This window comes from Macaca nemestrina, chromosome 12 (genome assembly GCF_043159975.1).
Source record: "Macaca nemestrina isolate mMacNem1 chromosome 12, mMacNem.hap1, whole genome shotgun sequence".
NCBI lineage: Eukaryota > Metazoa > Chordata > Mammalia > Primates > Cercopithecidae > Macaca > Macaca nemestrina.
In genome coordinates, this window is record NC_092136.1 from 133297620 (window position 1) to 133325083 (window position 27464).

A 27464-nucleotide genomic window follows, 5' to 3' on the forward strand; every position below is an offset into this window, starting at 1 on the left:
GTACAAAAAAAAAATTAGAAAATGAACTTTTTTTTAGCAAATGTTTATTTATATCAAAATACAAAACATTTCTGAAGCAGAGTAATGTTACATGAGGAGCAATTAAATACTAAACATCTTTCCATCCGTTTAACTTGCAACACTCCCGGGGTACCTTCACTGGCTGCACATCTCGTCATTTGATGTGCCTTCTTTTTTCTCGTTTGCTTATGCACTTGTTTGCTCATTTTGCTTTTTAATTCAGGATATGAACATGCAGTGTTACTGGGGATGAGTTGGTTAGTACTTAGCAAGCCTGAAAATACCAGCGAGTGGAGCCTGGCGTGGTAGCCTGAGCTGAGGCAGGCTGCAGGTTCTCTTCCTAATTGAGTCTGGGGTGTCACTCCATTTTTAACTGGCAAGTCAAAGGCCAAAGGGATCACCGTCATCAGTAGCCAGGGCAGGCATTATTGCTTAGGGCTGTGGAGCAGGCGTGGCTTTGGGGTCATCTCCAGTGGGGTCTTCTCAGTGGTTTGGGAAGAAGGGGCAGGGCAGTCTATAGGCCCAGGCCCAGGAGCAGGATGCCCAGGGGCCCTGCAGGAAGAACCCTCTTCCCCAGGAAACAAAGGAATGGTTGGGGAGAGGAAAGCTCCTCCCACTCTTGGAAATCTGTGATTTGGTGGCTGGGGGTGCCTGCCCCTAGGAAGGGCCCCTTATAAGTGCTTTGAGTTTGGAGATTTTGAGGGAAAAAAAAGCACCTGATTGAGAGTGTAGCTGTTTCCAACACACCTCCCCTCCCTGATGGAGAAGAAGGGAAGGAGGCAGGAAACGGGAGAGAGCGTCCCCCTTCATTCCTACACCGCCCCGCTCCCAGAGCCAACCGGGTCTCCCTTCAAGCTCGTACTTAGTGCATTCACTTTGGCATTGATCACCTGTGAGCTCTCTCGCTCTCACTCTCTCGCGTGCACACACACATGCACACACAGGTACACACACACATATATGCAGGTACACGCACGCACACACATAGGTACGCACACATATATATGCAGGTACGCGTGCACGCGCGCACACACACCCACACACACATACACATCGGGTTTCCTTGCAGTCCGCTCAGGCAGAAGGGTGTCCCATCCTCACCATCACATACACACACACACACATCGGGTTTCCTTGCAGTCTGCTCAGGCAGCAGAAGGGTGTCCCATTCTCACCATCATCTTTTGCTTCCCAGGGTACCCTTGGCCCACAGGTCCCCAAGACCCAGCCCCAGGCTTGGCACGCGCTGGCATTCCCAGGCTTTTGAGAAGAGGGTGATAGAGCAGGGAGCTCCTCACAGGTTATACAGAGTGTAGAATATGTTCATATAAGGCTTTGGTACAGCACCGATTTCATGTTCTTATAGTTTGATTTCTAAGTCATCTTTTAGAAGAAAAAAAAAAAAAAGCTTACTGAAAAAATAGTGTTTTTATTTACTTTTGAGTTACATACCTGAAGTTCAAAAAGTAAGCCTCTAGTTGCCATTCAAGTTCACACTCGACGGTGTTCTGTGTGCAGCTGTACAATTTGTTGGTTTGTCTTTAGCACTGAACAAAAGTCAGCCAACCCATACCATAAAGTCAGCTGCCCAAACTCACTTTAGCCAGTCCATACATACATACAGAAAAGAGAGAGAGAGGGAGAACACAAAAGCCGCCCCTAAGTCACCCACCCCAAACCCCAAGGGAAAAATCAGAAAGAAGACAAAATACAGCAAGATATCAGGAGCCAGTGGGAGGAGGGAGATTCAGCCCAACTGGCCTCTTCGAGAACAGCACCATGAAGCACCCGAGCGCAGTGATGTTGTAATACTCAACATTCAAGAAATGGAAACGAGGTTGGAGTTGTCTTCACAGGAAGACCTGGCATGGATCGGGGGTCACCCCCAAAGAAAGTGGAAGAAAGAAAGAGTTCGAAATGAGAGCAAGAAATCTCATGACGAAACTGACAGTCATATCCAGAAAAGAAGAACTACAGCAAGAGGCTGCCACGCACCAAGAGGTACAGAGTTTGTAAGGGATCTGGGGGAGGTAGCATCAGGAGCCCCTCCCCACCCACACTGCCTGCTCACCCCCACCCTCTGTGTGTCCACAGACCACCAGGTGAAATGGAGGAAAGAAGCTCATCTAAAACTTGCCTCCAAGTGTGCGATGGGAGAATTCTATCCCGCATGATCAAAGTCCCTCCTGGGAAGAGAAAAAACTGAAGACCAAGGGGCAGGAGTCGCTGACATGAAGCAGGATGTGGTCCCTTCACGTCAGTGGCTGCAGAAAAGCAGCAGCAACTGGTGACAGTGCCCCCTTCCGGGCCCTCTATCCCTAGCCCCACAAATGGCAGTTAGGAAATTAAATCTGAATGGGAGGTCAAGACCTTTTGACACTGATGTATACAACTTAGCAAGTGGAGCGTTAAACTGCTGTTCTCCCCTAGCCAACAATTCCCCTTTCTAACACCTCAGTCTAAAGTTCCAGAATCAAGACTATCCCATCAAGTACCTTCCTCCCGGTCCCCAGACTCTGCGACCCCACCCTCCAATGCCACAGTCAACCCCCTACGGACAGGAAGTGTGCTATGCAGGCTTGCTTCTTCCCCCGCCTCCTACTTTCAAACTGCTCAAAGTGGGTTGATATGAACATCTACCACAAAGAGGAGTGGAAGCGCGCAGCAAAAATCCAAGGCAAGGCCTCTTCCCCAAGCTGTTGGTTGGTGACAATGGGGAAGAGGGACAGGCCCACACTGATCCACGGGAGGGCGGTTCTCACAGATCTCCCTATTCCCAACTCTTGCTCTGTACAGCAGACAGAGGTAGCAAGACAGAAACAACTCCTCAGATACCCCCACCTTCTACCAAAAGGGAAAGGCACCAAAATTCAATGTCCATTCTGCTGCGGGGACCAAGGAATGTGTCCCAAGCATGGGGAAGAGCTCAGGCTCCTGGCAGTGGCTGTGGGCCGTAGAGGCCCCATCAGAGCACACTCATCCACCTGTCCCACCAACTGATGCCACAAGCGGTTTCCAGGGCTCCTCCTTACTCCACATAAAGCTGATCTCAATGCCCTTTGCTCCAAGTGCCTTAAGGGCTGGCTCTTCAGAGAAGCTGGAAGTCCCCTCTGACACCCACTCTTACCTCATCTTGCTAAGCAGTGGAGCAGAAAGGTCACAGGGAGGCACTAACATCCCCTCCACACTGTACAATTTCAAGGTACATAGCCCCATCTTCCCTTTCCCTCCCCAAAACAGAGAGTCCAGTTGGAGGCTGAGGAATGGAATGGTGACATGCGGACCAGTGGCTCTCCCAGACCTTGATGCTGCTGAGGACCTAGTCTTGGGCTGGCCCTGGTGGGAGGGTGAGCCCTAGGACGTGCCCGGGGTGCTGGAGCGATTTACTCTGCTGGTGGCATGTGGCCCAGAAGTCACGCAGAGTCCACGGAAACAGAGGGGATGGTGGGTCTAGGAGCCAAAAGAACGGTGATGGAAGCCTCCCTCGTGCAGAGACCATGGTGGCCTGGGAAGGCTTCAAGGTGGGAAGGGAACAGAATTTGCAGCTCTTCTTCTTGCCCAAGCCCCCTGAAAAATCTTACAAGAAATACTCAGCTGCAGGAGGCTGGAAGAAAGATCAGTCAAGGCAAGGATGGACACACTGCGAGTGGCGCCAGCACTGGGCCCTTCCGGCTGTGTGGACACAGCCCATTTCCCATCAGCATCCTCGGAAAGTGGGAAGTGTTCTCAGCAGTTAATCTGAGGACCCAAGGACAGTGCCTGACTGAATGGCAGGGCCTCATAGGTCCATGCGAGGATCAAGAGTTAGACTCAAGCTTCACCCGAACCTACTCTTCCCATAATACACCAAAACTGTCAACCAAGCCCTTCGCACAGTGAAGCCATCTGCTTTCCTCTAGGGACCGAACTCTATAGACAAGAGCTCTTAGGGAGTGCCACGTCTTGGTTAGGAAAGGTGTTAGTACTGCCCTTTTCTGAGTGATGAGCAGGAATAAGGAGCCGAAAGGTTGCAGTCCTGAGTCTCTCCTCGCTGCCTGCACCATCTGGCCCAGCACCAGCTTCAAACACAGCACTCTGAGCTCCGGGCAAGTCAGGAAGGAGCTAGCACCCAGGAGACGCTTGCTGAGGCTGCAAGGCAGGGCCCCTGCATGTGTGTGAGGTCTGGAATTTGCTCAAAGAGGTATTCTTCAGGGCACACTGCTTCCTGCTCAGATACAAGTGAACTCCTGCTCTCCAGAATCTCCCGCTGTGGGTCCAGTTCTACCAATACATTGTTCAGTTTTCTAAGTCCCCGGCTGGAGGCCAGAAGGAAGGTTCCACTAAGACCTATTCTCCCAGTCCTGCCCAAAGTTAATCTCTCACTCCCCATCCTCCACTCAGTGTCCCAGGATTGGACCATCCCATTTGCAATGGCACTTTATTTTCCAATTAAAAATCACTGAAAAAAACATAGATGACATATTTATACTATATATCACATTCACACTGGCTCTAAGAATCTGCAGTGACACTAAACAGGCCATGTGTTCTCCAAGACCAAGCCCACACAGCCAGCCTCACAAACTCTCCCATCGCCATGCCCTCTAGGAGCTGTCTGAGCTGTCTGAGCTACAGTGCTACAAACCAAGACAGGTGTCACCGTAGGTCCCTAGGTAGTCTCAACCACCCCCTTTCTAATGCTGCGAAGCCAGATTCTCTCTGAGGAACTGCGTACCTTCCCGCAGCCACAGGGGGATCCAGTCACAGTTCTCATCTCCTCAGCCTTGCCCTGTTAAGCACCTCTGCAAAGAAGTTCAAGTCAACATCCCTCCCAAGTGGCAAAAGACATGTGGGTCCTGGTTCTTTAGGGCTATCAGATCCTGCAGCTCCACACAACCTTCAGCTCACTTGTCCTTCCTGCAGGTGGGTTATTTGTTTTGTTATTTTACAAACTTTTCATATATATATATATACATTTCCATCAGAAAGACCCAAGAAACTCTGAACAAAGAGAATATCAAAGGAAGAGCAGGGAAGGAGGTGGCATCAAGGCATGAGCTCGTATCCCAGACTGCCTGGGAAGGTAGCACTGCTGAAAGCATCTCTAAGCACAGGTACAAAAATAAAGCAAACTATGACTTCATATAGATAGAGAGCTATATAGATAGACTTTATCTAGGTTTTCTTTATATTTATATACGTGCGCAGAGGGCACGGGCCCCTGTGCATCTTGCCTGGCACTCATCTCTTGCCCTCCCGCTCCCCATACCCCATGAGTACCACTCGCCCGAAGCTCCCACTTTCCACAATTGCATCTGATCCTTAACCCCCACATACATTCCCCTCTCTCCTTAAAATAGAACCAATTCTAGAGATTTATATAATTTTATGTACAGTCTCCATAAAAAATACATTAAAGATGGTGCATTACTAATTTGACCCTCCTACCCAAACAGAAGTTGTCTAGAAAGGAGCCAACCAAAGGAGGGTCTCCTGGGCCTGACGCTACGCAGGCAAATCAGCATGTCTGTACAAATCTCTCTCAGACACACCACACACACAACACACACACCACACACACAACACACACAACACACACACATACAACACACACACCACACACACAAACACACCACACACACAACACACACAACAAACACACCACACACAACACACACACCACACACACAACACACACAACACACACACATACAACACACACACCACACACACAACAAACACACCACACACACAACACACACACCACACACAACACACACCACACACACACCATGCACAACACACACACACCACACAGACACATCACACACACGCACACCAGACATCACACACACACACACGCACACCACATACACACACCATACCACACACCACACCCCACACACACAGCTATACACAATAACACACCACACAATACATACAACACATACCACACACACACCACACACACACACAGTACACGCACACTAAACACACCACAGACACACCACGCATGCAACACACACAGACACCACACGACACACCACACCACACACACACGTACACCACACGCAACACAACACATACACCAAACCACACACCACACACATACACACCCCACACACTGCATCACACACATGCACACCAGACACTGCATCACATACACGCACATCATAGACACACCATACCACACCCCACACTCCACACACCACACAATACACATAACACATACCACACAGAGACACACACACCACACACAATACACACACCACACACAATACACACACCACACAGACACACCACACACACACACGCACATCAGACATGCACACCTCACACATACCACACACACATATCACACACACCACACACATACCACACCACACACACACACATACACCCCCACTTACTTCCTGAATCCAGAAAAGAAACACTGGACTAGACAGTTGGCTGGGGTTAGAGACCAGGGGAACAACCTGGTGCCTGCAGAGGGACACGAGATGATCCCCTTTCTCCAGCCCCACCAGGACACCATCAGCCATGGCACACCTCTCGTTCATGGGAGGCCATATAAATCCTCATTGATAGAGTGGCTGACGACTACCCTTTCAAGAACTGCAAGATGACCGTGAGGAGGTCCAACCCCTCCACCAGAAATATAGCTTCATAGACCCCTATGCCAAAAGGAGGCCAAAGCCCTAGGTTCCACCACCAGCGTGAGGAGGGCTGGGCATTCGCCCCTTCCATGGCTCAAGTGAAAACCCCACACGTGGCCCAAAAGCATGCCCACAGCATTTCTGAGGCCGAAAATGCAAATCCCCCTCCCCAGCCCAACCCCCTGCCCTCCAGGATTCCCTGCCTCTCCCACCACCTCCCCATCGTAAACCATGCACATGTCCAAGATCTCTGGAGCCACATAGAAGTGGGGAAGGGAAAAGAAGGGAAGGGAAGCTAACTAGTGTGTATATGGGGTGGCGAGGGAGAGTCTGCCCTAGTTCCCAAAATAAATCCAGGAAGTCCAGTGCCACAGAGAGGTAGGATTGGTGGAGCACATTTCTTCAAGACCCGAAAGAAAGGCAGGCCCAGGCAGCCATTCACGTCCCCATCTAGGGCGATGGGCGTGGTGACAACCAAGGACCAGGGACAGGAGCTGAGCATTTGAGCCATGGGGCTAAAGCTGTCCAATCTAGCTCTTCCAGCCAGGGCTCCAAAGCCAGTAGCTTTTCACCAGCTCTCGTCTGAAACCCTAACTACTACTACTGTCTTCTACGCCACAGAAGACAACACCCATGTGATTTTAATGACTGGCCACTGTTCCACCAAAGTATATGGCAACCAAGATACCCGGACTCTTCCTTCTCTAAGATGTGAGCAGCCATTAATGACCCCTGTATGGACGCTTCATTTGTCCTTATCCTACACGGGATCCCTCAGGGGATGGTGGTGTCTTTGGACCAAATTCAATCTACTGAGTGTTTTTCTAACAGCTTAAAATGAGGTTGGAAAAAACTTCCACCTTCTCAGCAACCCAACACACAGAACATCTGGTGGGGTTATTATACTTGCTCCTAAAAGAAGGTTTTGAGAGTACAGACAGGAACCCAGAAATAAGGCTCTGGACCAGTGTGGATTCACTCGCAGTCTGAGGGAAGGGTGGCGACGGGTCCCCCTAGCCAAACAGCTAGCTGGTAAGAGTGCGAAAAATCCAATCTGGGCTTTGATCCTTGGTTTACTGACTTCTTCTAAAGAAGAGATTTTTAATTCTGCCTCTTAATCTAAAAAGAAGCAGAGCTGGAGACATTAAGAGAGAAGAATGGCTGGTCAAGCCAAGAGTTTCAGGTGAAACTCTTTTGCCCTCCCACCACCACAGACTAGTGACTTTAGCCTATCAAAAGAAGAGAAAGTAAACAGAAGGCCTCATGAAGCCACTGTGCAATGTCATGGCCTGAAGGAAGCCTCTATACCTCAAGAGGAAAGGGGGATGAAGGCACATCAGGCTCCAGCTCCTCCTCTCTATCACCATCACCATCACCAAGGCCCATGAACATTTTCAGATTGTGTGGACGGAGAGGCAACCCACCACTGCACTTAGGAAAATAAACATGTGATGCTCGCGAGAATGGTGCTTCCTTCTCCACTGATGAAGAGCTGGTGATAGGATGGGCATCTCAAGACAAGTCTCTCAGCTTTGGGCCTGAGGAGCCCCCAAAAACAAATGAAGTTGAAATATGGTATAAAGATGTCCACGTTTGGTTTGGGCACTTAGTGTTAGAGGCTAATTCTAGAAGAAGCAAGGAAGGTCTAGCTAAGAAGGAAAACTTCTCCCAAGATCCAGTCTGGGTCCACATGCAGGACCCCACCCCACAATCTGTCCCCGATGCCTAGATCCCCCTCCCACAGGCCCTGCACGGCCACCACTCCCCAGCCAGACTCCCACCAGTCAATCATTCTTCGTCATCTTGAGATGATCCTCCAGTGTGTACCCTGCACCCCTACAAGTGACTAAGTTATCACATGACTCAAAGAGATGCTGAGGCTTGATGTCCCCTGGGGTGGTCTCACCATCCTAACCCATGCCTGACCTCACCCTCTGTGCCCCTTCCAGCCTCACCAACACCTGGCAAACACATAGGTCTCCCCTCCACCCTCCAGTTCTTCAACTCCCCGTCCTGAAACACCACTGCCCCATTCATTACCCTAGTCAACCTAGATCTGGCCAATAAGATACCTCTTTGGCCCTCTCCCCAAAGCCACACACACAGCCACATGGGGCTCTACACACTGCCTACCAGATCCACTTTATCTGAAGAAGATACCCAGGCAGGGCTGGGTTAGAAGCCCCAGTGGGAATGTGCACCACTCCTAGAGTGCTGCAGAGGCTGGACTCACGGGGCCTTCCACGACCCACTCGGCTCCACCGTCTGCCCCTTCCTGCAGCTCCCCAGCCATCCCTGCAGTGCCCTCAAAGCTCCTTTACATGCAAGCAAAGCAAGCCCAAGATTAACCATTAGCTTTTCTTTTCCTAGGTTTCTCTACATATTAATAAAATGTACTTTATGTACAATTCTTCCCCCACCCCACCCCCAAGCCTGGAAAAGGCTTTTGCTAACAAAATGGGAAGAAACAGATTCCAGCCACGCAGTCTTCAGCCCTGGAGATTTGGATCGTGGGCAGTGCCAAAGATGCCGGAGGCGCCGTGAAATCTGTTTCTCCCCGGAAGCTACTGTTTTGTCAACCTTGTCCCCCACCCCAAATAAAATCAGAAAATTTCACATTTGAACCTCACCCCAGTTTCCTCAGCACAAAAAGGGCAGAGGAATAAATTAAATCAGTTCAACCCCAAATATTTTAGATCACAAATCAAAAATAAACACAAAGAGCAAGGAAAAATATCAAGAAATACTCGGCTCAATCCACCCGGCTTCAGTCTTCCCCCAAGCGCATGGCTGTGGGACTAGGCCACCTCAAAGGAGGGCACAGACCCTGTCAGCCCACTGGGAAAAAGGCGTCCTTCCTGCTAAGAAAGTAGAATCTCAAAAGGCTTGTCCTACCCCCAGTCTCTCGGGGGAAGCTGCTTAGAGGCAGGCTGGCTGCAGGCAGTGCCACTCTGGGATGCTGGGCCCAGAGCCACCCCAATAATCCAGCACAGGACCCCGCTCAGCACTAAGGAGCCCACGGCAGCCCACCAGCAAATCGAGACAGGCTTCGCCTCTCTGCCTCGTCGTACATCTTCTCTCCCCACGCAAATGCAGTCGTCCAGGCCCCACTAAGAACCATTTCACCCTCTACCTGGTCTGTGGGTCACCTGACACTGCAAGAGCCACCGTTCTCAGCCACAATCCTGAAGAGGCAGACAGACATCTGAGACACAGGAGCAGGTTTGCATCTGAGCCGTGTCTACTGCAAGGCTGCCAGATGGTAAAAGGGGAAGTTTGGAAAGCGTGATCTCCCACAGAGTGAGTGCAGAAGTCCTAAGAAGCTGGTCAGTAGTCACTGCCATTGTTCAACAGCAGACTATGAAGGACACTGGTCCCTAGAGGTGGCTATAGCTCCATCACGCACATGTTCACAACCACGCTGTCACACACGCCCACACCCGGCACCTAAGCTTGTGCCTGTGACATCTTCACCCTCTATCCCATGGAGAGAGGGTGTTCCACCAATTTCCATTGCTGTCCACGGGGTGCAGGAGGGCTGCTGACCTCCGAGGACACTGTCACAGGAGGAAGCCCTCATGGGAGCTGAATGAGTGGCAGGCCACTGAGAGATGGGTAGACCTGACATCCTTGCCCTAGCCAGGGAAGCCACAGCACAGCGGCCACTCAGTGACCAGCAAAAAGCACGGCTCCCCGCGTTGGGTCTATGTGCTGAGGTCATGGGCACTGCCAGAGGAAAGCAGAGAAGGAGTCAGCACCTTGGTTAGCACGGGGGTGCCCTGGAAGGCACAGCCACAGCCTGAGCATCTCAGCCTCTCATGACATCCAAAAGAAGCAAAGCTTTCTACCTCATCATCTCCTCTTCTTTTCTAAACTGAGGGCTGGAATTCTCAGGATGCTGCTCAGAAAAGTTGGCCAAATTCATCCTGAAGGCTGACAGCCTGATGCCCACATCCCAGTGCATCCCAGGGCCTGGCTGAGCCCCCTGAGCTCCTCTGGGAGAGAAACCCCACACTGTACAAAGGCTGCATGTCAGCTGGCGGTGAGCCACCACCTCCCACCCCAACACCTCAGGTAAGCTGGCTCCCATCATCCCCCAGGAGAGACGCCCGAGTGAGCAGCATGTCACAGCACGGGGGCAGAGGGTGTGCTACCTGGAAAAAAGAACCCAAAGAGTTGTGTGCTCTTCCACCTTGCAGAGCTGTTGCTCAGTGGTCAAGTAGATTCCAATGCCCCAGAGAAGCACATCAACTGGAAGGCCCAGGTTCCACCCCAAGGGTGCCCGGCCTAGTCTCAGAAGCCCCTTGTGCCTCTCCCACCACGACCCCTTCAGATGTGTTCAGAAAGGAACTGCGGTGCTGTGACTAGCACAGTCAACCTCAAGGGTGGAGCTGGTCCTCAGCTCCCTGGGTGAAAGGAAGGACCAGGGCCTGTGTGGCAGAGAAGAAGTCCATCCCCTAAGATGGAAATGCCAAGAAGAGACAGCAGCCATCCAAGGCCTCATCCTGCGAGGTCACTGGGCCAAGCCCATGGCAGCTGCATGAGACCAGCAGAAGCCGTCCAGTGCTGCCATGGCTCACATCCAAGCAGGGGACTCGGGAGAGGTGGGCGCCCCCAAACCCACCAAGACAGCAGCACCAAGAAGGAAATACTTCAAGGAACCTTCATTCTAAGCCAAGCCAGAAGTGGGGCTCCTGCACAGAGTGGGGCAGGGGCAGATCTGCCCTCCAGCCCGCCCTCGGGGCCTTCTGCCCTGTCCTTGGGCAGCACCATGTCTTACCGGCAGAGAGACGTCTTAGTGGGAAGATGACCTCATGAAGCTTCTGGATGCTAAGAGTTTGAACCAGGACAAGACTTTGGCAGAGGAAGAGTCAGTGCCCAGACCCTACTCACCACCCCTCCCGCCTTCATTCCTATGCCTCAGCCACAGAATAGATACTGGGCAAAGCGGGCGGGATCCAGAGCGTCCCAGGCCCCAGCAGCCGGAGGCGCCCTAGCTTCACCTGAGCCCATCCTCCTGGAGCTCAGGTCCACGGGAGGAGCAAGGCCCCAAGGCAGAGAAGAGTCAGCAGGCAGCACATGGTGAGTATGGGAAAGCCACAGGCGGCTCCGCACAAGTGGTAATTAATCAATCTGGAGAATTAGCTCCCACAAAAGGAAAGGAGGATCCAATCAGCCGCTGTGGAACAGCACTGCAGAGTGCTGAGCCGGAGACGGTATAAATAGAGCCGGCAGCTTGGCGCTAGCACAGGTGGCTCTGCGGTGGGGGAGCCTTTGGCCACAGAGCTCATGGCCTGGCTGGGCGGAAGGGTGCCGATGGATGAGCTGGATTTGTGCACCAGGGGCTTGCTTTAGCCCCATGGCTGAGTAGCCTCTACTTCTGCAGCGTGAGCCGCGCTGGAAGGAAGAAAGATGCAGGTCTGGGTGCCTGGCCTCCCCTTCTTCACCCAGGAACCAAGAAATAAAGGCTTGAATTTAGTTCTGCAGTAACTCATTGCTGAACCCCCATAGAAGGCAGCCAGTAATCACAGCAAGGCCCCATTTCTACTCTGGGTGGGAGAAGGTAGGAGACAAATGGAGAATTCAGCTGAGAGGCGTGGATCCTGTTTCAGGAGAAAGAATCCCCCAAGACAGATGTCAAGCACCTGGCCAATGTGCAGCCAGTGCTAATCGCAAACCCCAGCTGACCACTGCCCTCCTCCTCCTGCCTCCACTGACCACAGAGAGCAACAGCACTTTGCCTCGATGTACATATATATGTATATATATATACACACACACATAGAGAAACCCACACACTACAGACATATGCATCTGTATCTATATCTATACATATGTGGGGGTGTGGAAGACGGACATTAAGTCCAGCCTTCTTCCAGGACTTGAAAAACTGAAACAGAAGCAGAGAGCAGTAAAAGCCGTGCTTTCCTCTTCACTTCCAAGGACATTGGAAGAGATGAGAAAAATCAACCGAGTGAAGCAGGGGGCGGAGGGGAGGAGACAGGTGCTGCCCAGTCTCCAATCCACTTCCTGACCTCGACCCACAGGTGGAAAGTCTGCCCGCCCTCCGTCCCGAAGACAGGTGGCCAGAATCTGGAGGGAGACGCCCGCTCTGGCAAAAGAGGGGGCATGCAGGACAAAGATCCGGGCCGTCCTTGGTAGGCGGAGGAGGACACACCCCCACACGGTGGCCCTCCCTGCCTGAGCCCAGCAACCTCGCCCCGGGGACACCTAGGGTGGGGTGGAGTCACAGCAAAGTGGCATGGCCTGGGTCATCGTGGTCCACACTGTTGAGAATCGCTGTCTGGTCTTCCGGAAGCTGGCGGTGGCACAAGTCTGAGAGCCGGGCAAAGGGGTCAGGACGAGAATGTCTCTTCTTCTTTCGGAGGCAGACAGCTTCATCGGGCCACAGAACCTGAGAGTTGGGAAGCTGCTGAGCCTGGGAGGCAGAACCGTCTAGGGAGGAAGGAAGAGGGACGCAAAAGAGAAGAAAAGCAAGCGGATGAAAAGGAAGAACGCAGCCCGCTCACCTTTTCCACCTGCATATGTTCCGGGATTCTAATGTTGAAACAAAGGAATCACCTGAGTCTAGAGAGACCAGAACGAATTGCTGCAGAGAAACCACTTTCTTTTCCGCTAAGGCAACCAGCAACCTGACCCTGCTCCTTCACTGGAATAGGAGTTAAGAAAGTGGAATGGAGAGGATTTTCTTTCTCATTCATTTCTTTCTCCATCAGTGTACAGATATTTATTTTAGTGCCTCTTGAGTACTAGGCATCATTCTAGGGACTGGGGATCGGGAAGGAACAGGCTGGGACTCAGGGCATCTTTCTCGTCTGCCCCAAGCAATGACTGACTTTATACAATATTTTAATTCCATGCAACAGTCAGGCCTTGACCCTTCCTGGAGTGCCCAGCCCTCTCCTCTGTCTTATGGCCCTTCTGGAGATTAAGCAGGAATGCCTTTGCTATCTTCAAAGACTATGCATCCATGTTAGGGTGCAGAGGAAGAGACAAACTGTCAAGACTTTAAAAGTACAGAAATAAAATTTGCAGTTACTGAAAATACTACAAAGATAAAATAGAGTCAACTGAGGCACTACTCCGCTCCTTAAAGGGTTAACACTTGAATTGCGTCTTAAATTATGAGCCTTCTACAGATCTGAAGAAAAATTACTATTCCCAACAGAAGAAATGGCATTTGTGCAAGCCCCAAGTTAAGGCTAAATGTGGTGTGTCCCCAGTACAGAAGGGAGGTCATCTCAGTTGGAAAAGAGTGAGGCAAGAAAGACAGGCAGGGCATCTAGGAGCTTGAAATCTGTTCTGGTTACGACGGGAATCTTCTGGAAGGTTTTAAGAAGTGTGTGTGTGTGCGCGCGCATGCCTGCACGTGTGCGTTCGTGACTGAGAGGATGCTGCTACGTGTCCTACAGCTTGCTGTGGTGGCTGTGTGTGGAATCCGTGGTGCAAGGTACAAGGATGGGGCTGGAGCACCAGTCACAAGGTACTGCAATAGTCAAGGTGGGACAGACAGTGACTCAGAACATAGAGTTAGCAATAGAGACAACGGAAAGTGGCCAGATTCAGGATATGTTGCAAAGGCTGAGCTAACAGGTATTACCTAGTGGGCTTGACGTGAGATGCGAAGGCAAGAGAAGAATCTGGGAATTAAAGGGCCTGACACCCCAGGGGGCACCAGTGCTAGTGATTAAACTGAGGAAGAGCTGAGGAGAAGCAGACCTGGAGAGGCTGATCAATAACTCTGCTTTAGACATTGTAAAGGCGTATGAAACACCCAAGTGCACATTCAGCTGGCAACTGGAAAGATGAGCCATGACCTCAGGGAAGGGACCTGGGCTAAAGACAGACATTTGGAAGATGCCAACATAGAACTGGTAACAGGACCACTGCCATCAGAACAAGAGACAATGCAGGTCTCTGATGTGACTTTTTTTTTGCAACAAAGAAATACATAAGTTATACATATATATAAAATATATATTGATGGGTCTTAAATGGGTTAAGAATGGGCTTAAATTGGTTGAAAATGCAGCTTTGAGCTCCAGTTTCTAACCCAAGCCCTAAAAACATCATTTTCTTTTTCTCTGCCACGGTATTTCCATCTGTAAACCGAGAGGATACTATTATCTGCCAAAGGCTAAGTGATCATAAGTGATCACCGTCTCCCAGAGATTCATGGGGCTCTGAATTTCTGTATAACACTCTCCCATAATCCTATCTATAAGGAGAGTTACTGTACAAGTTATCAAAGATCTGTAAAGAAACTGTTCAGCATTCTTCCTTCACAGCCTGCCACAACACTCCTAAAACCATTCATGAAAAGAGGGTTTTTAACAAACATTAAATAATTTTCTAGTCTTAAAGAGGGCTAAATTCATTCTGCACTCAAAAGCTACCTATCCCTGCAAGATACACATCGGACATACTTCGATAGAGGCGCCCTCTCTGTGGGGTAAGGAGGCTTCCTTCACTCGATCTCACTGAGAAGAGTGCAGCCAACCTGCAGAGGCTGGGCCCAGGCTGCAATGTACCCTGAGCTCCACATGGGGCCCCGTCATGCCTATGTTTCCTAGAAGGCCTGAAATGATAGAGGGGAAGTAAGTAAGGACATAAGAGTTACGTGCACTTTGGGAGGCCGAGGCGGGTGGATCACGAGGTCAGGAGATCGAGACTATCCTGGCTAACACGGTGAAACCCCGTCTCTACTAAAAATACAAAAAAAAAAAAAAAAACTAGCCGGGCGTGGTGGTGGGCGCCTGTAGTCTTAGCTACTCGGGAGGCTGAGGCGGGAGAATGGTGTGAACCCGGGAGGCGGAGCTTGCAGTGAGCCGAGATCACGCCACTGCACTCCAGCCTGGGAGACACAGCGAGACTCCGTCTCAAAAAAAAAAAAAAAAAAAAAAAGAGTTACGTGCAAGGTGAACGGCAGAGTGGAAAAATATATCTGTACTATTTGTGTTGTTTGAAAACACACTAAAACAATAGGATACATTTTCTGAAGCTATAGGCACAGAAAAGGTTCTGAAGGCACATACGCTGAAAATGACAGTTCTCCAGGTGAGTGGAAACAAATTGGGAGAGCAATCAGATAGATTCTGCTTATCTTTCTCATTTTGTATTTAAAATCATGTTTGTGTATTGCTTGAAAAATAGTGTTAAAAAAGAAAGGACAAGAGAAGCTTGTGGATTCAATTCTAGAGAAAGCCCAGGGTTGGGACCCTGAGCCCAGTCACCCTCCTGACAATGGCAAGGCAAGGTGGGAGAAGTGGGGCAGCCCTCTGCCCATCATTTACCGGATCGTTTCTTTGACTTCGAAGAGCCCTTGGATGACTTTTTGGGCTTCTTTATCCGTTGGTATTTCAGAGCCTCCAGCCTCTCAGGTGCAGCAGCGTTCTCGGGTGCAGGTGGAAGTGTTCTGGAAAGGACAACCAGAGAGCCACAGGTCAGCTCCCGGATGTGTGAGGCTTGGAAGAGGGACTGGAAGAAAGCCAAGTAGCTGACCCATAGAAGGACAGAGTTCAGTCCCACAGAGCCCAGGGTGCCCACGATGGCTCCATGATAACCGCCTTTCTATTGCTCCTGGAAAGAAGAAAACCCAGTAGAAAGCTCCAGGAGCATGGCCCACCTTGGACGGAAGCCAACCTGCAGAGCAATCAGCAGACCCTAGCAAAGGGAGAGAGAGACTTTAATAGTAAGCCCCTTCCCATGTAACTCAAGCTGGGATGTATTCAGTGTCAGAGACAGAAGTAGGCTCAACGTCTGGAGTTCCTAGAAATCACCACAATCAAGACCTTTGCATGGAAAGTAAAAGGGCATATTAGAGCAGGGGGCAAGCAACTCCCATCCCAGTGAACCATCCTCCATCTCCAGAAAAGGGGGTGCTAAGTGAGAAACCCGGACCCCAGCTTCTTCTCCTGCAGCTGCAAGATTCCCACAGAACAGCAGCAGCTTACAGCAACGAATTCTTGTCATATACCAACATTTTCAGGGCAGTGTCTCCTCAACTCTGCAGATGAGGCTCAGCTCTCCTCGGCCATGTAAGAAAACAGGAGAAGGTGACAGGAGATGACGGCAGAACAACCAAATCTGGTAGCCTCCCAGAGCCCTTACTGTCTGTAACAAGAACGTGGTGAACCTCTGTATTTTAGGATTCGACAGAGAAACGGGGTTGTTGGAACAGAAGTGTACTGGCCTCTCTTCCTGCATCCTGATTGCCACTTGCCTGGTGGATCAACTGCACAGTTAGGACAGGTTCCACAGTCTGGCCACACCCGTGCAGCAGCCCAGGTACACAAGGGAGCCAGAAGAGCTGAGAGGACAGGCAGTCTGTGACACTCGATGCATATTGGAGAGAATCTTTCAAGAGTCATAAAAGAGGAAAACCTAAAAGACATGTTCTCAATGCCATTTCTTCTCAAAGTAACCCAACTCGGAGCCTGAGGAATGAAGGGGAAACAGAAAGAGACAGGTCACTCTGTCTTCCCACCAGCACTGGCATTAGCACGCGATCAGAGAAGCAGGGACGCTCTGGAGCTACGGCGGATGGGCGTGCCTCGCTCTTCTCCTGGACCCCCCAACTCCCTCCCCTATCTCCATCGCAAACAGTTTTTAGAAAGTCCTGATTAAAAGAGGTAGGACAGACAATGCTGTGAGGGCAAAAGAAGACCCCAAAGGTCAAGAGGTCTGAGGTTTAAAAAAATGTTAACAGGGATAGGAAACCTGCAGCCTCTTCTCCAAAACATCAAATATCTTGGCAGCAAGGCAGGAAGAGGAGACTTACACACTAAATGAAGATAAGCCTCTGGTCTCTGGGGTTTCCTGCATGCACTGGCAATGCAGTGACCTCTATCTTCCTGGGGGATGTCATCGTTCTCTAGTACTTTAGTCCATAGAGTTTCAAAAGGCTCCCTCAAAAGTTTAGGTCAGGATCAACCTCTTGACTTTCCATAGCCCCTGACAGCAGAGCTGAGGAGGACACACAGGGTCCCTTACGTGCACACACAGGCACACACAGCCCTCTCGTGAAGAAGTGACCCAACATGCCAGTCTACCCAGAGAGATCCTACAGCACAGCAGCAGCTGGGAAGGAAGCGGGAAGGCAGACAAAGGGTGCAGGTGCCCGGGCGGGAGGGAGCACACCTTGCCAGTGTGGAAGGCACATCCTCACCCCTTCTCATCCTTGACTGAGGCTTCTTCATGCTGCCTACAAGGAAAGTCAATGTGAATCCACCTATTCAGTCGATCTCTGTCTCCTGGCCGGCCTCTTCAGGAGGACCACACAGGGAGAGCAACGTGTGGTCAGGGAGGCACATGACCAGCAAGAACAGTAGTCTCCAACGTCATCCAGGGAGACTGCAGGAGCACGAGAGAAACGGGTACAGGGTGCCCTGAAAACTGTTAGGGATTCTTCAAGCCAGGTGAAACTTCCAGGGGTGATACGATGGTTAGAATCCACATCTTATCACTGTTGTCATTTTTATCTAGCATTGATTTACCACTTACCACAGCAGGCACTGCTGTACAGTAATTGCCTATAATCTCTACAGCAAACCTAAGAGGTAAATACTACAATGCCCCCATTTTTCAGATGGAGACACTGAAGTTTAGAGAGGTAAGCAACCTGTCGAATAATCCAGTCATCGTGGGACAGAGCCAAGACTCTTAACGTTAGGCTCACCTCTCAACTGCCCTTCCAACGTCTTCCCAATCAACACAGGTATAGCAGCTACAAAGAAGAAAAGCATGGCATCCCCACCACACCTGAGAAATAGATATGCCTTGCAACGTACTTGAGGCTAGCACTGACATTCTGTGCTTTGGTGGAACAGCCCGGTAAGACAGACCAGGGCTGTAGAGGAGCCTGCTTAAGTTGTATCTTCAGACAAAAATTCCCAAACAGTAATGATCCAGTAACCAGAAGCAGCCGATTTTCCCTTGAGGAACAGCCAAGCTCCAGCCCTTCCAGGACACCTGCTGTCCACCTGTTTAGCTCTGGGCTCAGCACGGAAGCATGGCCACAGGACAAAGAAGGCTCTGGACACACCAAGACCCTCACCCAATGCAGGAGGAAAAAACAAAAGCTAGTGTCTGGCAGAACAGGAGGGAGGAAGCGGGGCAGGCAAAACGAGTCTATTTTTGGCACATGGTACAGAAAAGACGCATAGAACATGACCTAACAGACTTTACGAACTGCATGTAAAGCCCTATGCAATCAAATTGCCTCCCTGTTTTAGGAAAGGTGACCATGTTTGCTGCCAATGCCAGCCCCACCTGGGACCCTTTGGTCATGGAGCTCCTGGTGCCAATGTCTCAGATGGGAAGCTTCAGTGAAGCAACTCCATCCTATCCCTGGAATTCAGCTGTCAGGTAAATCTAAGTTTGATCCATAGATGATCCCATTACACCAGAAGCCAGTCCTGGGCTTTCCAAGAATTTAAGGTCACAGCTCTCTTCCCAAACAGTCTATACTGTTCTAAAGCATGCAGGAATACTACGAACCCTGGGGCTCCTCTTCTTCCAGGAAGTCACGGGATTACTGTAAGATGAGAGCCTCAAAGCCTTGGCACAGAGGGGATTTTTACAGTACAGGACTACCAACAATTGCCTGGAACTTACTTCTCTCTCTTTTTTTTTTTTTTTTTTTTTTTTTTGAGACAGGGTCTCTGTTGCCCAGGCTGGAGTGGAGTGGCACAATCTCATCTCACTGCTGCCTCAACCTCCCCATCTCAGATGATCTTTCCACCTCAGCCCCCGAAGGAGCTGGGACTATAGGCATGTGCCACTATGCCCACCTATTTTTTGTATTTTTTTGTAGAGATAGGGCTTCACTATGTTGCCCAGGCTGGCGTCGATCTCCTGGACTCAAGAGATCTGCCCTCCTTGGCTTCCCAAAGTGCTAGAATTATAGGCATGAGCCACCACACCCAGCCAATACTTTTTCTCTCTTTTCAAAAAATCCATACGCAACCCAAATCACGACCAGGTAGCCCAGGAGGTCTTATTTGCTTAGCTCTCAGCTTACCCAGAAGAGCTGAGGAAAGATGCAGCCACGTCAAAGTGGAGGCCTCAGGACAGGGAAAGTCAAAACCCCCTGCATATTTCCTTAGCTCAGCGCCCATCAGCTGACCATTACGACACTGTTCAGGTGTTCCCTGGCCAACAGGCTGAATCAGTGGCTTGATGGGCATTTTCTTCCTCTTCTAATCATCTGAGAGCAAACACCACCTGCCTGATTATACCCTGATGGAGGCAGAGGAAAGCCACTCACAGATGGGCCATAGCAAGGGAAAGGGTGGGCCCACTGCAGGAGTCTGGAGGTCTGAACCCACCCCACTGACTGCAAGATGGAACCCTTCTGTGGGGCCGGGCTCAGACCAGTGCTCTGCCTCAGAACCTGACAGAGGCTTGTTTCCCAAAGGGCTCCTTCCTACGGCTGACCCAGGACAGGGGCCACTCCATGCTCCAGACCCACCTGCCTCCCTGCAGTGACAGCCTGAACGGGAAAGCGAGTGGAAGGAGAGGTGAGGACAGGGCATCACTAGGCTCAGACGGAAGCTAAGAATTGGCTCAGCCTCCCCACAGTCCACAGAAAGGACAGGTCCACACAATACAACTCCCCATGTTGAGAAGGGAGTTGGGAAGAGGAGAAAAAAAGGGAGAGAGAAAAGAGGAGAGGCAGGGGCAACAACTACATATGGGCCAAAGGAACAGGAGAGGAACTGAAGGGAAAAGAAACAGCGAGAACGCACGTGGACAAGAGCTGTCACAACTTCTCCAAGCAAGACCGAGAGGGCACGCATGCAAAGGTGCAGCATGGAGACAGCATCTGAACAGAGCCTGCATCTCCCCAGGGCCCAGCAGCCGTACCGGGAAGGCTCCCAGCAGGCAGGAGAGCCCAGCACTGAGGGGCTGACTCAGGATGGGGAGGGTCTCCTTCTCCTAGGCTGGGGATGCTGGCCAGGCCCGGGAGAGAAACGATGGTCCCTCATCGATGCCCCTGGTTTCTGGGTTTGCCACAGCAGTGAAAAGAGAGTGGGCTTCTCTTGGATCTGGCACAGTGGGGACACTGGGAAAGGGGAGGGTCAATGGAGTTGAGTGAAGGGGCGAGGAAGTAACACATGAGAGCGGAGTCTAGGAATTTCCAGGAGCTGGGGTGAGAGCTAGTCTAGGGCTCCCACACCTCCGGGGGCCATGGAGGAGTCACAGCTGGGAGAGGGAAGGAGATGGGGAAGGTGGAAGACCAATGGGTCTATGGCCGCAAGAGGGCCCTGGAACAGGTGAGCTCGTAAACGCTGGACAGCTCTCCTCACACTCACCCTATGCCAGACAGCCTCACCCACAATTCCGGGGCCTCTGGGCTGCTGACAATTTTATAGCTACAGATGGTAAAGAAATGTCAGGGCAGTCCTCTTTATGGAGGCCACTCTTCGGACTGAATGAGAATTATAGCCCTGGTTAGGAAAATGAGCCTCCCTTGACATCTCTAGGTGGGGAAGGTACCTGTCTCCTCGCCTGGGAAGCCAGAAGCACCTGGACGGGAGGCTCGCTGTCTCCCATGCAGGTGCCCAATGCCTGTGTGTGCCCAGGCACGGGGCAGAGGGTCCGTGGCGACAGGCAGCACCTTGTTAGGCTACTGTGAGAGGGAGCGAGCTTCGGGTGGCCCTGAGTCTCTGTGAGGGACTCAAAGGCTCCCTGAATGCCCAAGTTCCTTTGGCTTCCACCTGGAAGGACACTCAAGGAGAGGTCGACTGCAGGGGCAGAGGGAGGGACACAGTGCTGGTCCCTGGGGGGTTTCACTTCTTGCCAGCTCAATGCCTGTCTGCCCAGGGGAAGCCTGCCCCCTCCCCTTGGGGGGGTCCTCCCAAGACCCTTTCCCTACAGCATGACTGCAGGGACCTGACCCTGCGGAGGACCCCACTGTCAGGGAAGAAGTGGGGCTCATCCCAACCTTGTGCTCCTCGAGAGAGCCTAATACCACGAAGATCCCAAGAAGCTGGTGAGGGGCCAACCACCCCAGGAGAAGGGATGCTCTGCCTGGGGCTGCTGGGAGAATAGGGTGCGGGAGGTTCTTCCTGGATACCAGAGGGGCCCCACAGAGGTCCCCAAGGGTGCAGAGATGCAAAGCAGATCTCGGGCGTTCTGGGCCCCTTCGGGGTGCATGCAGGGCCCCAGGGCTTCTGTGGGAGGCCCTGGGTGTACTGGCAGCAGGCTGGCAAGGCGTCGGAGTGAGGAGAGCCGCAGGGGGCTCTAGAGGGGCTGGACATGGGGATGGGGGGCAGAAGCTGCAGCTAGGCGGTGCCGAGCGTGGCTCGATGTGGGGAACCCAGAAGCCGTGGGGATCGAGGAGCGGCAGCAGCCACCCCACGGGGCGGTGAGGGGACATGGTTTGGATCCCCTGTCCAGGAAGCAATGGCCCGGCCGAAGCCCCGTCCGCCTGCCCGCCCCCGCCCGCCCAGCCGAGGAGCTCCCTTACCTATTGAGCTGAGGAGAGGCTTGTCTCGACAACACTGCCCAGATAGCTGAGATCAATCAGAAACAAAGCAGTTATCAACACCGGCCGGGGGGCACCGCCCACGCACACCCAGAGGGAAGCAGGGGGGGGCACAGCGAGCACCGGACAGGCGAGGCCGGAGCGCGGGGGAGGGACGAGGAGAGAGACAGAGACCCAGACACGATGGAAGGAAGCAGATGAGCTGAGCGCGCACAAAGCACAGAGACAGGGCTGCCGCGGCACCTCCCGCGCAGACAGAGGCGGCGGCTGCGGCTCCTCCACCTCCCTGCGCCCTAAGCTCCGCACCCCCTTCACCGCCCCGGAGCAGCCCGCGGTGGGGCTGGGGCTGGGAGGTGACCTTGTACTTCCAGGTACCAGGGAGGGTGGGGGACGGGGCAGGGGGAGGGCGCTGGGCTCCCTCCTCCTCGACCACCTCCCATCCTGCCTACCACCAGGCCAGCCTCCTCTGGAACTCTCTGCTCCCTCCACAGGCGGCTACATCAAGAAGAGAGACCAAAGGACGGAGCCAGAGAGAGAAAGAGAGAGAGAAGAGGGCGGGGGGACGGGGTATCCAGGGGCACTACAGAGGCGTGGCCAGTTCTTCTGAGCAAGTCGGGTCAACCCAAAGACGATGGTGAGGAAGGAAGATAGGCAGAGAGAAAGACTGACTGGAGAAGGAAGGAGGGGCAGGGGGAGGAGGAGGGGGGACGGCAGGGGAGAAGGATGAGAGAAGAAGAGGCATAGACAGGTGTCCAGGCTCTGGTACCTGGAATACCAGCTGCTACAGTTTAGAGAGTGCTCTCTCAGGCGGGCTGATAGCCGGAGCTTGTCTGTCTCTGCAGCTTCCTGCGAGGTATACAGGTGGGGGTGGGGGACGTGTCCTGCACATGATCACAAGGCCTGACACTTTTCTCTGGGCCTCCAGGATAGGCTGAGGAGGGGGCTGGAGTCCGGCGCTCACTAGGGCTGCTAAGGGCCAGGAGTTTGGAAACAGGAGGCCCCTGGCCTGGTGGTCTGGAGAAGTCAGGCTCCGGGGTCCTGCTTAACAAGGAGGAGGGGCCGGGGAAGAAAAGGAGGCTAGACACGAGGTGTGTGGGCAACCCCCAGGACCACCGCATGATGCCAGGACCACAGGGACACGGAGAGCCATCAACTCCAAGAGGGACGGGGTCCACCCCCGCAAGGGCACTCGCTGTGATCCGCTGCTCCCTGGTAGGTGGTGCGCCCGCTGAGAGCTCAGGGCTTGCTGGAGAAGATGCCTCATGCTCCTGGCAGGGCACCTGGGCAGGTGGGCCCGCTCCACCCCAGCGACTGCACCCTGCCAATGCCGCGGCGGCCAGAACTCCTCTCCCGAGGGATGCTGGTGCAGCATGTCCACACAAGCCCTGTCGCCGGGCGGATGGACGGGGTGGAGGGCAGGGCGAGGCGGGTGGGGAAGGAAGTTGACCAGGTGCGGATGGTGGAAGAGGCAGCGCACTCACCCTGAAGTAGGTAACGTGGGTGGTGGGGGCTCTGGTCGGAGCAGTTCCTCCCCCATCCTTCGAGGGGAAGGCGTCTGTCCAAACACGTCCAAGCTGTCCCCAGGCCCAGCAGGGGCGGGGCCAGGTGGAGGGGAAGGGTAGCCTGTGGCCAGTGTGGTGAAGCCCATGGCGGGCCGGTAGCTGGGACTCCCGCTGCGGCTGCTCTGGGTCGGGGAGCCCGTGGATGGTGTGGACTTTCGAGAAAAGCTGACTGCAGCAGGAGGCTGCAGGGTGATCTCTGACATCTCTGTCTGCTGCAGGAGGCCCGGGCGAGGCCGGGCACGGGCGGCGAGCTCAGGGGAGCCAGTGCGGGAGCTGAGGGGGCTTTGGGTCAGAGGTGAGAGCCGGGAGGGCTGTAGCACCACTTGATGTAAACTGGGCTCGGCGCGCCTGGCCTGCCGGGGGCTGGGCCGGGGCCGGGGCTGGGGCTCATACCACCGGGTGTCCAGGCCAAATGTGCTGGGGCCGCCGTGCGCCCCCGGCTCAGCCGGCTCGGGGTAAGGCAGCACGGGTATGCCCATGCCTTGGCTTGTATGTCGCAGCTGCCCTTGGCTTACCAGAGGTTGCATAGGTCTGTCCTGCCACTTGGCGGCGGGGGGCGCTGGGACAGGGCCCCTGCCAGGCGACTTGCCTGCCCAACCCTTTGGTGCCTCCAGAGACAGGATGCCCGGGTAGGCTGCGGGCACCTGCAGGGAGGTGGGGGGCAGTCCTCGGGGGAGGCCGGCCTTGGGCTGCAGACTCTCGGGCACATCACAGGGTGGCAGCTGGTGGGGGAACATCATTGCTGGGGTCTCCAGCCCCCCGAAGGGGAATTCTGGCCGGCCCCAGGGCTCAGGGGAGCGCCCTCCTGTAGGTGTCTGAGTCAAGGGCAGCGTGCTGTTGGATGCATTCTCTCCATTCTCCTCGGGGATGGTAGGGTGGCCAAAGGGCCCCTCGGTGTGCAGGGGCGGGGATGACATGACGGAGCTCAGGGGGCTGCCCACTTCTGGCACGTAGAATGGGGGCGGCTCCACCTCCCCAGGGCTGCTGCTGCTGAGGTACCCATAATACTGGCCGTGGTGGAAGGGCCGGGGGGCAGGGGGCCGGGCCTGGCCTGTGGCCTGAAGCCGACCTTCCAGGCCACCGGGGCCCTCCAGCCCGCGGGGCTGGAACCGAGGGCTGTATGCTGGTGGTGGCAGGTAGGACTCCTGGCTGGATGACAGAGGGGTGAGCTGGGACTTCAGGGCGGCCACAGATGTGGGCACCAGTGGGTCCTCATTCTCCTCGTCCGACTGGCGGAACTCGGGGTACATGTCCGTCTCCTCGGCGAAGGGGAAGCCCTCGATGCGCCTACTCTTCAGTGAGGGCTCCATTTCGGCAGGGTCCATCACGAAGCGGCCATCAGGGCCTCTGCTGATGAGTTCGATGGGCGTGGTGGCCTCCGCCTCGGCCTCCGCTTTGGCCACGCTGTACTTCTTGCTGCTGATGGCCCGCTTGGTCTTCTTGTACAGCGACAGCTCCTTCTCGCGGGTGGGGCTCAGCATCCTCTTGGCCGCAGGCTGGCCCTGGTCATCCGAGGATTCTGACGGCGCCCGGAGCGTGCGGATGCTCTCAGGGCTCACCTTGCCAGAGGACAAGCTGCAGGGAGGAGTGAGAGCCAGGAGGGGATGAGGTGGGGGAGTGTGCTGGCCAGGACTTCCTTTCCCTCTCTTGGCAACCACCCAGCACCCAGGATCCTCATGCTAAAGAAAACTGGCTGCGTATCGTGGTGTGAAATGCTTTGGTCAACTCTCCACTGTCTGGATGTGCATCCTTTTTTTATTTTTAAAAGACGGGGTCTTGCTATGTTGCCCAGACTGGTCTTGAACTCCCGGCCTCAAGCAATCCTCCCGCCTCAGCCTCCCAAAGCACCAGGATTACAGGTGTGAGCCACCGCACCTGGCCCCCACCGCATCATCCATCTTTCCAGTGAACACCCACCTCTCCACTTTTGTGCTGGCCTGCCCCCTCTCTGGTGTGCTCTAAGCATACCTCCAGCTTCATTCCCCCCTTTTCAAGGCAAGCAAGCTCACTTTAATATCAACTTAAGCAATACATATTAAGGAGGCAAATCTGCTAGGGTGGGAAAACACTAGAGAAATACATTCCAAGGCTGAAGAGAAACTGATTACTGGCTAATTTGGATCATCTACACTGCCACTCCCTCTACCAGTGTGGACAACTTACAATTAACACACAGGGCAATCAAGAAGAAATGGCTTAGAAACACTGAGATGGGCTGGGTGAGGCAAGCCGTCTACCTATGTGCCCCCTGCCATGAACAGCACAGTTCTCCCAGGATCAGAGACACTTACGGAGACTCCAGGCTCTTCCTGCAGTGGGTGATAGAGAGTGGAGGGTCTAGAAGGAAAGAGAAGGGGAGAGGCTGCTGAGGCCAAGCCAGCAACCACGCAGCACGCTCATCCGCAGGAGCTGACAGGGCGGGAGCACCGCCGCGCGGGGAAGGAGCTGACAGGGCCCCGCAGCGCCGCCGCGCGGGGAAGGAGCTGACAGGGCCCCCGAGCGCCGCCGCGCGGGGAAGGAGCTGACAGGGCCCCGGAGCGCCGCCGCGCGGGGAAGGAGCTGACAGGGCCCCGGAGCGCCGCCGCGCGGGGAAGGAGCTGACAGGGCCCCGCAGCGCCGCCGGGAAGGAGCTGACAGGGCCCCGAAGCGCCGCCGCGCGGGGAAGGAGGTGACAGGGCCCCGGAGCGCCGCCGCTGACAGGGCCCCGGAGCGCCGCCGCGCGGGGAAGGAGCTGACAGGGCCCCGGAGCGCCGCCGCTGACAGGGCCCCGGAGCGCCGCCGCGCGGGGAAGGAGCTGACAGGGCCCCGGAGCGCCGCCGCTGACAGGGCCCCGGAGCGCCGCCGCGCGGGGAAGGAGCTGACAGGGCCCCGGAGCGCCGCCGCGCGGGGAAAGAGCTGACAGGGCCCCGGAGCGCCGCCGCGCGGGGAAAGAGCTGACAGGGCCCCGGAGCGCCGCCGCGCGGGGAAGGAGCTGACAGGGCCCCGGAGCGCCGCCGCGCGGGGAAGGAGCTGACAGGGCCCCGGAGCGCCGCCGCGCGGGGAAGGAGCTGACAGGGCCCCGGAGCGCCGCCGCGCGGGGAAGGAGCTGCTCACAGGGGGCACCTTTGGCCCCTGCCTTCATGTTAGCTTGGGCCCCAGCAGCCTCTCCCCGACACCCCTGCTTCTTACTCCCACCTTCAAATCAAGCCTCACTGGCAGCTCTACCCACAAGATCTCAACGTCCCTATTTCCAAGGGGGGGGGGCATGCTAAAATTGGTCCATCTCTCTTGATGGGGAGCTTTTGAAACCGGACCAGGGAGAGCAGGGGAAGGGGACAGACACCCACCTTTTTTGCGCTTGAGCTTACGCTTGCGCTGCTTGTTGACAAAGCAGGCAGCCAGGGTGCTGAACAGGATGGCAGCTGCCAAGAAGCAGATGGTAGCTACGATTCCCGCCAGCACAGGCCGCGCCAGCCCGTCCTCGGTCAGGTCCGGCTGCGGGAAGATGTCTGCAGGGAAGGTGGGGAGCACTCATGAGCCCATCCTTCCCCGGGACCTCACCTGCTCCGACCTTCAGTCCCCAAGTGTTTCACCCTGCCTTTGTAGAACAGACAGTATCAAGGCTCAGGCTCCAAGCTGAACTCTAGCACTGAGGAGGTCTGGATGGTGTCACGAAGAGGAAGAAGATAGGAGAGACTACAGAAGTCAATCTCTCCAGAGGGTATAAAGAAGAAAACATCTATGCCTACCCCCATG

At 54.0% G+C, this 27464-nt stretch overlaps 1 protein-coding gene across 11 annotated transcripts in view; it reads right to left on the bottom strand.

The window, feature by feature from the left end:
- LOC105476160 (immunoglobulin superfamily member 9B) overlaps positions 1-27464 on the bottom strand; it is a 65957-nt gene that overhangs the window by 5524 nt on the left and 32969 nt on the right. For 4 of the 11 annotated variants that reach the window (XM_011731825.3, XM_011731826.3, XM_011731831.3 and 1 more), the window contains 5 exons: positions 27056-27217; positions 26021-26066; positions 23649-25304; positions 15971-16092; positions 16-13112 (listed from right to left, as the gene is read on the bottom strand). In XM_011731825.3, coding sequence (XP_011730127.1) covers positions 12904-13112; positions 15971-16092; positions 23649-25304; positions 26021-26066; positions 27056-27217 — 2195 coding nt within the window. In that variant the 3' untranslated portion in view covers positions 16-12903. The other 7 variants (XR_011611204.1, XR_011611203.1, XR_011611205.1 and 4 more) reach the window with 7 other exon arrangements.